We start from the raw sequence: 11,827 nt of genomic DNA, 5'->3' as shown, positions 1-11,827 counted from the left end.
TGAAGGTGTGATTGGTTAGTTACAGCACAGGAGTGGCGTCCTGGCTGAGGCTTGCGTTTGTGGAGACTCCCGTGGGGAGGGAGGGAGGGAGGGAGGGAGGGAGCTGAGGGCCCTGCCTTCTCCCATGTAGGACGAGGCATTCCCAGTCTTGCACTTGTGCCAGATCAAGGAAGGGGTAGAACTGGGCCCTGCAGCTCCCAGCTCTGCTAGATGGGGGCCCTAGAACCCATGGCTTGGTGGCCACCTGGCCTGGACCTAGAGAGGGGACAGGGCCCCCTGGTGCTCTGGGTCTCAAGAGGCAGCCTCTGTGGCTTTTCCCCCGGGGGCCAATGAGCCTGGAGCCGCTGCTGCTAAGGGCCCGCCCCCGGCACCCCTCCAGACCTGGAGGCCCACCCGCCTCCCGTGGTCTCTGCCGTGCCCACACCCGCGAGCCCGGGTTCCCTTAGGTCCTGCCTACCCTGCTCTCCGCGCACGTCCCCCTCGTGCTCCCCGAGGGGAGTCGCCGCCGCAGTTTACTCAGGAAGAGGAGGTGCACGCGCAGCGCCCACACGACGGGCCCCGGAGTGTGGGGAGAAGCCCGGATAACTCCCATCAGCCTCCCGGGGCTCAGCCGTGTAGCTCAGGACTGATGCTGGGGGCTCAGCCATGGGCCGGGCGCATCTTGACACAGGACGCGGTCCTCCGGTGACTCTTCGCAGCGGCCACGTCCTCTCAAGCACCAGCGTCTTCCTGCGTGGAAGTCCACGGCCAAGAGCGCGGCGTCCTCGGAGCCTGGGACCTCGATTATGCCGGATGCCGGATCCTGGACAGCAGTCTGCTGACCAAGGGAGGGACACCGCGAGGCCTTGCACTGCAGTGGGGTCTCCCACTGCCCATGCCACCAGGCCAGGTGGGCGCTGGTCCCCACGTGGGCGGCCCATCTGTGGGTGCAGCACTCCCGCCCCCCACCCTGATCCCGCGCGGCCCGGCTGGCGCTGGGACGTGGTCCCGTGGTCCTTTCGTCGGGCTCCTTGGTCGCTCCTCGGTCTCGGTCGCAAGGAGCAGAGCGCGAGGAAGGCATAGCCGCAGGGAGGTTGGTCCGACCCCGTCTCCGAGACGGGGTCCTGTTTACCAGGAGAAACAAGGGCGATGACCCTCACTGGCAGGGGTCTCGCTGCCCACCACCCAGTGTCCAGCGTTCGTCTTGCTGTTACTTAACATTGCTCTGTAAGAATCCCATATCGAAAATACTGAACATAGGCCGGGCGCACTGCCTCACACCTGTAATCCCAGCACTTTGGGAGGCCTACACGGGTTCGAGACCAGCCTGGCCAACATGGTGAAACCCTGTCTCTACTAAAAATAAAAAAAAATGAGCTGGGCGTGGTGGTGTTCGCCCTTAGTCCCAGCTACTCAGGAGGCTGAGGTACAAGAATCGCTTGAACCCGGGAGGCGGAGGTTGTAGTGAACCGAAATCGCACCATTGCACACCAGCCTGGATGACAGAGCGAGACTCTGTCTCAAAAAAAAAAAAATAAACGTGGATTCTACCTAATTAAGAAAATTCAAAGACCAAACCAGAAAAAAAGTCTGACAACGCTAAGGCTGGAAGGGGCAGCGAGAAGACGGGGATCCTCTTTGCAAGGCAGTGTGGGGCCACCACTCAAGAGGCGGCTTCCAGATCCCGCTCCCAGCGATAACTCAGCAGCGACATTCAGGCCGCTTTGTTTCCACAGTGAGAAACTAGAGCCCTGGGGTCAGTTAGCCCAGGACCGGTCGTGATTAATTCGTGACTGTTCTGTACAGAAGCTAAAATGAACTAGACCTAATATAACCACACGGCTTGTTTTTTAAATACTCCTGTATCGAACGAGAAACAGGCTGGGCGCTGTGGCTCACGCCTGTAATCCCAGCACTCTCGGAGGCCGAGGTGGGCGGATTACCTGAGGTCCGGAGTTCAAGACCAGCCTGGCCAACATGGTGAAACCCCCTCTACCAAAAACAAAAACCGGGCGTGGTGGCAGGTGCCTGTAATCCCTGCTACTCAGTAGGCTGAGGCACAAGAATGGCTTCAACCCGGGAGTCGGAGGTTGCAGTGAGCCGAGATCGCGCCACTGCACTCCAGCCTGGGCTATAGAGACTCTGTCTCAAAAACAAAAACAGGCCGGGCGCGGTGGCTCACGTCTGTAATCCCAGCACTTTGGGAGGCCGAGGTGGGCAGATCACGAGGTCAGGAGATCGAGACCATCCTGGCTAACATGGTGAAACCCCATCTCTACTAAAAATACAAAAAACTAGCAGGGCGAGGTGGTGGGCGCCTGTAGTCCCAGCTACTCGGGAGGCTGAGGCAGGAGAATGGCGTGAACCTGGGAGGCAGAGCTTGCAGTGAGCCGAAATCGCGCCACTGCACTCCAGCCGGGGAACAGAGCAAGACTCCAACTCAAAAACAAAAAAACACAAAACAAAAACAAACTCATAAGGCAGGTGGTGTACTTAACAGCACGGTGTAGTACAATTTATGTAAAACGATATAAACCAATGGTACGTATTATTGAACAAGACAGTGGTAGACACAGTTTAAAGCTACATACGGGGCCGGGCGCGGTGGCTCAAGCCTGTAATCCCAGCACTTTGGGAGGCCAAGACGGACGGATCATGAGGTCAGATCGAGACCATCCTGGCTCAGACGGTGAAACCCCGTCTCTACTAAAAAATTAAAAAAAAAAAACTAGCCGGGCGCGGTGGCGGGCGCCTGTAGTCCCAGCTACTCGGGAGGCTGAGGCAGGAGAATGGCGGCAACCTGGGAGGCGGAGCTTGCAGTGAGCTGAGATCCGGTCACTACACTCCAGCCTGGGCGACAGAGTGAGACTCTGTCTCAAAAAAAATAAAATAAATTAAATAAATAAATAAATAAATAAAGCTACATATGGAAGGAGAGGATGGAAATGGGGAGAGACACACAAAATGGTCTTGGATGCTGTTTTTTAAAAAAATAGAAAATCGGACTCAAATTACTTTTTTTTTTTTTGAGACAAGTCTCTCGCTCTCCCACCCAGAGTGGCACGATCTCAGCTCACTGCAACCTCTGCCTCCTGGGTTCAAGCGATTCTCCTGCCTTAGCCTCCTGAGTAGCTGCAATTACAGACACACGTACCACCATGCCCGGCTAATGTTTTTTGTATTTTCAATAGAGACAGTGATCTACCATGTTGGCCAGGATGGTCTCGATCTCCTGACCTTGTGATCCGCCCGCCTCGGCCTCCCAAAGTGCTGGGCAATACAGGTGTGAGCCACCGCGCCTGGCCCTTCGTTTTTCTTAAGGTTGAATAGAGGATTTCAAGATGTTACATTCTTCTGAGTTTTTGCTTGTTAGTTTGTTGAGACAGGGTCTCCCTCTGTCACCCAGGCTGGAGTCTGGGGTGGGACCACAGCTCACCGTAGCCTGGACTTCCTGGGCTCAAGTGATCATCCCTCCTGGGGAGCTGGGGCCTCAGGCACAGCGACACCAATAATTTCAAACTCTTTAAAGTCTTTTTTGTAGAGACACGATCTCGCTGTTGTTGCCCAGGTTAGTCTTGAACTCCTGGGCTCAAGCAATCCTCCCACTTTGGCCTCCCAAAGTGCTGGGATTATAGGCATGAGTCACCACGCCCGCCCTCTTTGCTCCAGTCTTGATACTTAGAAAATGGAGGTGAAAACAGAATCAAGAGGAGGGGGCATTTGTCCACATGTGGACCAGGCAGGAGGCAAGTTCCAGCCACAAGGGGTGCGGGGGCTCCTAAGATCGGCTGCTGCTTCTCCAGAACCAGGAATCTGCTCTCGAAAACCAGGGATCTGCGGGACCAGGGAATAAGACACACGTGGGGTCTGCAGTGAAAACATTTATTTTACAACAGTAATCTTTATTTTAGGTCAACATTCAGACATACAAGACGGAGATCACCATGCGGAACCAGCCTGGCCCTCAGATGTGTGTGCTCGAGCCAGGATCAGCCGGAGTCTGACAGCGCCTGCACCCCAACACGGTCGGACTCCAGGACGCCAGTGAAAAAACCAGTGCATGGACAAGCAGCTTCCATGCGTTTGCGTTTGATTTTTAAAAACAAGACATATTTCAGTGTTAACTTCCCCCCCTCACCTGGTTTGAAACATTTTCCCCATTTTCCAGAGAAACAATATCTACCAAAAGGTGCCGCCTGCAGGACCCGGCCCAGCCCCTTCTGGAGGTGCTGTTGTGTATCCTCCTCTGGGGCGGACCTGGGGCCAGGACGGGGCCCCTCCCCAGGCTGCCCTTCAGATGCAGCTTTGCCACTGATTGTATGTGTTGCTTAGAAAATCGGCTTTAATGTTTCAAGGGAGGGAAGGGTTTCCAGTCACCTCCTAGATTTCACACCGGGACACACACCTGGGTCAGGTGGGCGTGACACGGAGCCCCCAGGATGGGCACCCAACCCTGCAGAGCAGAGGCCAACACCAGTGGGGGCCGTGGCAGTGCCCTGGGCACACATCCTCTGCACACAGTGGGCTCAGCGCTTCCTTCTGTGCACCTGCCAGGAAAGCCTCTTGCAGGTCCCTGCCCGACTCCCAAGAAACCAAAGGCCGTTTCAGAGCCACCTTAAATTGTACTTGTGGCTTCACCACGGGACAGCGGCACAAATGACACGCTTGCTGTGTGATATATACATATACACATATGTACACACACGGACACACCACAGCCCACACTCACAGCATGTGACGACGCGAACCGTTGCTGGTAAGGACAGTAAATATGTAGCTTTTGCCAATTCCACAGGAGAATGATTCACAACCAAAATAACAGACACAGGCCAGTCCTGCGCCACACGGGTTCACAGCTCCGAATACTGGGAAAGGGTGAGGTCAGTCACTTCGTGTCCCCCACGAGATGTCCCCACAGTAGGATGCACTGAGCCAGAGCTAAGGGAGGGTGGACAAGCCCCACGTCGAACTCTGCCCGCAGCACCCGGGCCCTCCTGGTGCCCCCACAGCACAAGGCCCACCCCGAACAGACGCCCTGGGCTCGGCAGGCGACGGGGGCCACTGGCGACACGCAGCACCTGGGAGCAGCCTCGACGGCATGAGGCTCCAGGGCCTTTCCCGGACGGCAGCGCCGACCTGAAGATGAAGGTTCTCCTGCTGGACGCGTGCGCACACCAGGTCCTTCTTCTAACAGGTCCCCACTGGGTGCTGCTGCACGAACTGAACAGAGAGCTAGGATAGTTCACAAACACTGAGCAGTAATAGCTAAAGCAGTTTAAAAATAAAGCCAAAAGGAAGACAAAAAAATCCCACGTCACTGAGTGGAGACAATCTACACAGCAGCTGCCGTGAAGGGCCCTCGGGCTGCACCCATGCCTCCTGCAGGTCAGAAGCAGTCGGTGCTGCCTGGACCCCCTTGTGAACTGGACAGGCCTCGAAGCACAACCCCAGCAGGCCCCCGGCAGCACCCAGCAGCGGCGTCCAACGGGACGTTCTGTGCTCACGGCCACACACGCTCACGGCACCGTCTGCAGCCTCAGAGTGAGCGGTCGGGGATCCCGTCACTGCCACCGGAAGGCAGGGATGCTGGGGGCGTCCTGATCTGTTAACATGTGGACAGGGAGATGCGTAAGCTGTCCCTGGGGACTCACCACCTCTTTTAATGGGGAACGGTCCACTCAATAAAAAGAGAAATAAAACCTGGAAGGATCTTCTTCCTTGAGTTAAGACAAGGCCTTAAAACCAACAGGGCAGAACTGCTGACAAGGGTTCTGCTTCCAGGTCAGGCAGTGGGAGGAGCTCCAGGCCCCGTGTGTCTGGGCTTCCTGGGGGTCTTAGAATCACAGTCACCACCGTGAGAATGGCCATGGCCATGAGTTACTTAGGTTTTACAAATTCTGCAGGGGACCAGGTTCCACAAACCTCCAGACCTGCTCCTCCTTCCCCGCCTACCCCACCTTCTGCAGGGAGCTGCACGGTTCTAAAAAATGGTCCACTGGACTCTGTAACTGAAAAGCCATCGGGCAAGAGGCCCACTCTGCTGAGTATCCAAGGACCTCGGAGTGTTCCAGCCACAGAGCTGTGTGCAGGCCCAACAGAGAGCCTGGCGGGGCTGAGCCAGGGCCCCCAGTGGGTGGCTCTCTACCTTAGGTCCAAGCTTAGAACCTGGCTCTTGGCCAGTCTGCAGAAAAATCACTCATGTCCTAAGCTACATCTACAAAAACTGCAAAGGCTGAGTGTCGCCGGCATCTCAGGCTGAACTTGCTGCTGTCCTGAGTGGCACAGAGGCACCCCACTGTCTCGCCGCCTCACGTTTCAGGACGGGCCAAACAATGAATTCTTACTCTTTTAGGAGAGGTCTGATTTTGACAGATTATTTCTAATTTAACATCACAGTGCATATCTCTCCTCTCGTCAAAGGTCTTCATGATCATTTTAGTGAGAAAAACAAAGAAAGGTGGGACGGACACAACCGCCCCAGGATCTGGTGCTCACGGCAGCCGGCTCACGGTCCATGTGGACCTAGAGGAGGGGTCAGCTGGGGGCCTCACCAGCACCCCGTTCCTAAGCACGTCCAGATGTGCTCACAACCATGTCCCTTCTGGCCACCTCCTGGTCCACCTGAACCTACCCCTCTACACAGCCTCGGGTGGCCGCTGAGGGCAATGAGCGAGCTGGGGCCACGGGTCAGCAGGCAGGCGGGGAGAGGGAGCTACAGGAGGCTCATCGGCTTGGTCCGAGCCAGAGCCACCAGGGACGTGTGCAGAAACCAGGCCCACGTGGGGCCAAAGGCAGGCCCAGCACATCCCATGAGCCATGGAGCGGGGGCAGCTCTGAGCCCTCGGCCAGCACAGGCACATCAGAACAGTTTCCCCTCGCTCCCCTACCCAGGGCACCACCACCAAGGTCTAGGACACACAAGAGACTGACTTCCAATGGTCCGCACGTGGATTCCGACATGTGGATACTGGTGGTCTGGCCTCCCAGGGACCCACAATGGTCCACAGGTGGATTCCGTGGTCTGGCCTCCCACAGACCCAACCCTTCTGAGCCAGAGGGTCCCTCTGGTCCAGTCAGTCCTTCCTCCAGGGACCTAATGAATCTGGCTCTGCCTGAATCATCGATGACGGGGCAAAGGCGAGTGGGGCAGATGGGAGCTCTGGCAAACACACGAGGAGGGGTCTTGGGAGAGCCCCCGTACCCAGCAACCGGGTGCTCACATATGCACAATCTACTCTCTGAGGCTCATCGGGCTGGTCCTACTCTCTGTGGTTCTAAAGGTCCAAAAAGGGCTACGGAAAGGACAGGTGGTCTGGAAGGAATGTGGAGAATGACCCCAAGACGGGAGGGGGGGAGACTGGCCCCATCAATCCAGCTCAGAGCCCGGGAAAAGTGCAGGAACACAGACAGACAACCCCAACACGGGCGAAAGACACACCTCCGAGGACCGGAACCGCAGCGTCCACATGACAAGGAGACCAGGCCAGAAACACTGTGCGGAGGACACGGGGTCAACCTCGGAAGGAGCCTCCTATGCTTTCCACACCAAATTCTCCCACAGGAGAAACCCTGCCACGAGGCCCCGGAAACCACAGAGCCCCAAGCCAACTGTGCCCAGCACAGACACCAAGGAATGACGGTGACGCCGGTGACGCGGCCTCGCCCCTTTGCTGGCAGGTGAGATCAGTCCTACTGCAGCCTCAAGGCTGGGAGCACAGCAGGTGGACCAGACCGAGGCCAACGCGGTAACACAGCTCTGCCAGGAAGCACCTGCCTCCGGCCCCTCCAGCACAGGGAAGAAAGGGGCAGCCCCCCTTCTCCTCGCCCACCTGGCTGGCTGCAGTCACCCCTCACCGGACCGGCCTGACCGACAGCCCTGAGGCAGCTCCACTGTGCGGTCAACACGGTCGTGCCGCGGAACGTCCACAACACAGACACGGAACACAACCCCGTACATGCTATTACGAAAGGAAAAGAACAGAAGACCGTAGCTACACTGCTTTCAATACTGCATGCTACGCGCTTCGTGGGTCAAGGGTTGGCGCTGGGTGGGCGTGGAGGCAGGAGGGGCCCGGCGAGGCCGCCTTCCCATCTGTGTGACTACAGTTCATGACTCTAAGGTGGGCGTGGCCGTCGCTGGCTCCTCCTCTGACCACAGCTTCTCCTGGATTTAGTTGAACCCGTCGGTGTGGTAGCTGGGGTGGGAGTCAGCTGTGAGCTGGGTGGTCTCGGTGGCAGATGCCGGCTGTATGACGATCGGCGTGTCTGTGGCCTCTGAAAAGCAAGCACACAGGGCACTGCACGGGGGCCGCAGCCTGGTGTGCGCCCACCAACGCTGGTCCTGTGGAGCGACTTTCGGGCACCTGGACAAACTCTCCACGGGGCGAGGCTACTCGCTGACCTCCACCCGCACGGCTTTCCTCCGTCGCCTTGGGTCACCACCAGCCCTCGGCCCTCAGCCCCGCCCCAACTGCCTACCGCCCTGCCCCGCCTTGCAGTTGTGGGATCTACGGCTACCGCAGGTCACGGTGGGGACAGCTCTATGCACCTGCTTTACCTCAGGGTCCACGTTCACACCTCAACAGTCCCAGCTGCCACCACAAACACTCGCGGCACAGTGTCAGTGCCCTCCTGTTTGACAAGACAGGTTGACACCATTCAGGGCCCGTTCTGGCTCTGCCCCACACACACACACACACAGAGGCCCTGGGGCGGGCACTCACCCCTCTCGTCAGACTGCAGCTGGGCCTCCAGATCCTCAGGGGACACGTAGAACTCCGTCTCCTCGCCCTCAGGAGCCTTCGGCTTACACTTCCCGCAGCAGCAGTTGAAGCAGCAGCACAGACAGCAGCAGCAGTAGCAGCACGTGAGGAGGCCACAGAAGACAAACAGGGCCTGGGGGGAGAAGGTGGCGTCACAAGGCCTCCGAGGCCCCTGGAGAAGGCGGGGCAGGGCTCCCAAATGCCCTCAGCAGAAGGCAGGGGGTCCGTTCCAGGTGGGACACTGCCTTCCAGACAGGAAGCAGAAGGAAATAACTGACAAAGGGAGGAGGGAGGGGGAGAGACAGAAAGAAACCCGCTGCTTAAAGAAAAGCAGCCTCCAGGCCGGGCGCGGTGGCTCACGCCTGTAATCCCAGCACTTTGGGAGGCCGAGGCGGGCGGATCAGTAGGTCAGGAGATCAAGACCACGGTGAAACCCCGTCTCTACTAAAAAATACAAAAAATTAGCCGAGCGCGGTGGTAGACACCTGTAATCCCAGCTGCTCGGGAGGCTGAGGCAGGAGAATGGCGTGAACCCGGGAGGCAGAGTTTGCAGTGAGTGGAGATCGCACCACTGCACTCCAGCCTGGGAGACAGAGCAAGACTCCGTCTCAAAAAACAAAAAGCAGCCTCCAGGTCGGGGACTGGAGGCGGTGGTTCACGCCTCCATGAATCCAGCAGTTCAAAGTTAAAGTAAGCTAGGATCTCACCACAGCACTCCAGTCCGGGCAACAGAGCAAGACTAACATTAACTAAAGTACTTTATAAGGATGCTAGTGAGGAGGCCGACTAGTCAAAACCAAATACAGGCTTCTCACGAAGGCCACCTGGCGACTCAAACCCTCTGGCCTTATATGCGACACTTGGAACAAACGGAGGGAAGGAAGAAACGTGAATAGAACACTGAGGCTCGTTTCCTCCTCTGCCTCAGGAAGGACTGGGAGCCATTTACAGAAAACACCTGGCGGCTCCGCAGGGCTCTTCCCTGGGACAATCTGGACGCTCTGGCTTGTTCCAGGCAGGACACCAAGCCAGGGACAGAGCTTCGCCCATCACACAGGTGAGGAGAAAGGCTCCATGTGCCCAGAAACCATGTCTCAAGAGTGTAGAGTTGCTGGCATCAACACACTGGCTCTTCAATGCCGGGAACCCTGCAGGCATGGAGTGACCCAGGTGCCCGCACGGCGGCAGCTTGCCCTCACCTTGGCCCACCAGCTGGACAGCACGAAGTAGGTGTTCACGTTCTCTTCCCCAAACTGCTCGGCCACGTAGAGCCCCAGTGAGCCGTACTTGTCGTAGATGTTCCTTTTTGTGGCGTCCGTCAGGATGGCGTGCGCGTTGTTGATCTCCTTAAACTTGTCTGCAGCCTCCGGGTTGTCAGGGTTCTTGTCGGGGTGATATTTCAAGGCAAGTTTCCTGCAAACCAAAACCATGTCCTGGCTCTACCCTGGCCTTTGTCCCACCCGCATCACTGCTGGGTGCAGCGCAAGGCAGGTCCGCCCAGGCCGCCTCACTGTCCAGCTCTCCAGGGCGGCAGGGGCCAGGGACAAAAGCAAGCTCTGCGGTTGCTTCAGGTCAACCTCCTCACCCTGACCCAGCCTCAGAGAGTCCCAAGGGCAGTGAGTGCGAGGCACATCTAAGTTCAGCAGCACCAAGGCCAGCCCCGGGGTCCCAGCCACTAACTGCACACGTGCCAAGTGAATGGTAAGCATGGCGGGGCGTAATGATGGCATTTTAACATGTTTTATGAACCACACAACGCTAGCACACAAGAGGAGGACTATCTGAATTGTCTGGATTAGTGGTGGTGTCTCTTACAGGTTACTCAATGAGATTGTACCTAAGAGCGCAGTTCTTCAAGTTCAATCAGAAGAGGCCACAACACAGTGAGGGCTGTCATCACTGTGCTACAGCAAGGAGACCACGGGACCATCCAACGCTCTGCGGCTCCTGTGAGGCCTCGAACAGGTTCAGACCCTGATTCCCCAGGGAACTATGGACAGTGTGTAAGCTTCTACTAAGTGCTATTTTTTGTGGGCAAGAGAACATGAATACAATAATTTTAAGCTATAAGGAGCACATTACACATACAAAAGCGTTATGTAGCTGTGACCAGTTCAACGCTGAGTCGGCCAGGATAAAGTATGTGCAATGGTTCTTGGTAAAATGCAGACTAAACCACACGGGGCATGTGTCTTCCTTGGGGGAAGTGGGGGCCCACCCTTGTCCACTTACCGATAGGACTTTTTAATGTCATCTGAGGTTGCGTTCTTGTCCAGCCCAAGGACGTGGTACAATGACTCCCCAGAGGTAGACAGTGAGCGCTGTCTCTGGTCTGCCATGTTAGGCTAATCTAGAAGAAAAAATAAAGTATCACAAAGCATAGATGAAAGTACCAAGGGCAGAGCTGACGGACTTTATTCCATAAGACCATTCAAAGCAAAAGAATCCAAGGCTGCCTTGTGGAGTTTACAATGTGCACAGACAGACGTCACGGCGCGGAGACGTGGGAGAGCGCAGTCCCCAGTGGGCACGAGGTTTCTACACTGCATGCAAAGTGCTGCAACATGGTCACCCCAAGAGATCCCGAAAAATTGGGGGCCATACTGTGGCCACCCCAAGAGATCCCGAAAAATTGGAGGCTATACTGTGGCCACCCCAAGAGATCCCGAAAAATTGGGGGCTATACTGTGGCCACCCCAAGAGATCCCGAAGAATTGGGGGCTATACTGTGGCCACCCCAAGAGATCCCGAACAATTGGGGGCTATACTGTGGCCACCCCAAGAGATCCCGAAGAATTGGGGGCTATACTGTGGCCACCCCAAGAGATCCCGAACAATTGGGGGCTATACTGTGGCCACCCCAAGAGATCCCGAAGAATTGGGGGCTATACTGTGGCCACCCCAAGAGATACCGAACAATTGGGGGCTGTACAGTGGGCCGGCGCAGCGGCTCACAGCTGTCATCCCAGCATTTGGGGAGGCTGAGGCGAGAGGACCACTTGAGCCCACGAGTTTGAGGCTGTAGAGAGCTATGATCACACCCCTGCACTCCAGCCCATGGGCAGAGTGAGATCCTGCTCCTTAAA

General features: G+C 56.7%; 1 protein-coding gene across 11 annotated transcripts in view; it reads right to left on the bottom strand.

Moving 5' to 3' along the window:
* Positions 1–3,847: 3,847 nt before the first annotated feature.
* DNAJC5 (DnaJ heat shock protein family (Hsp40) member C5) overlaps positions 3,848–11,827 on the bottom strand; it is a 222,650-nt gene continuing 214,670 nt past the window's right edge. For 6 of the 11 annotated variants that reach the window (XM_077948129.1, XM_028827167.2, XM_077948130.1 and 3 more), the window contains 4 exons: positions 10,974–11,091; positions 9,941–10,154; positions 8,703–8,874; positions 3,848–8,253 (listed from right to left, as the gene is read on the bottom strand). In XM_077948129.1, the coding sequence (XP_077804255.1) occupies positions 8,150–8,253; positions 8,703–8,874; positions 9,941–10,154; positions 10,974–11,080 (597 nt within the window). In that variant the 5' untranslated portion in view covers positions 11,081–11,091 and the 3' untranslated portion in view covers positions 3,848–8,149. 11 annotated transcript variants of the gene reach the window in all.

The sequence above is a fragment of the Macaca mulatta genome, chromosome 10, assembly GCF_049350105.2.
Source record: "Macaca mulatta isolate MMU2019108-1 chromosome 10, T2T-MMU8v2.0, whole genome shotgun sequence".
Taxonomy (NCBI): Eukaryota; Metazoa; Chordata; class Mammalia; order Primates; family Cercopithecidae; genus Macaca; species Macaca mulatta.
The sequence above is the reverse complement of the archived record's forward strand: the minus strand, read 5'-3'. Positions and strand labels throughout refer to the sequence as shown.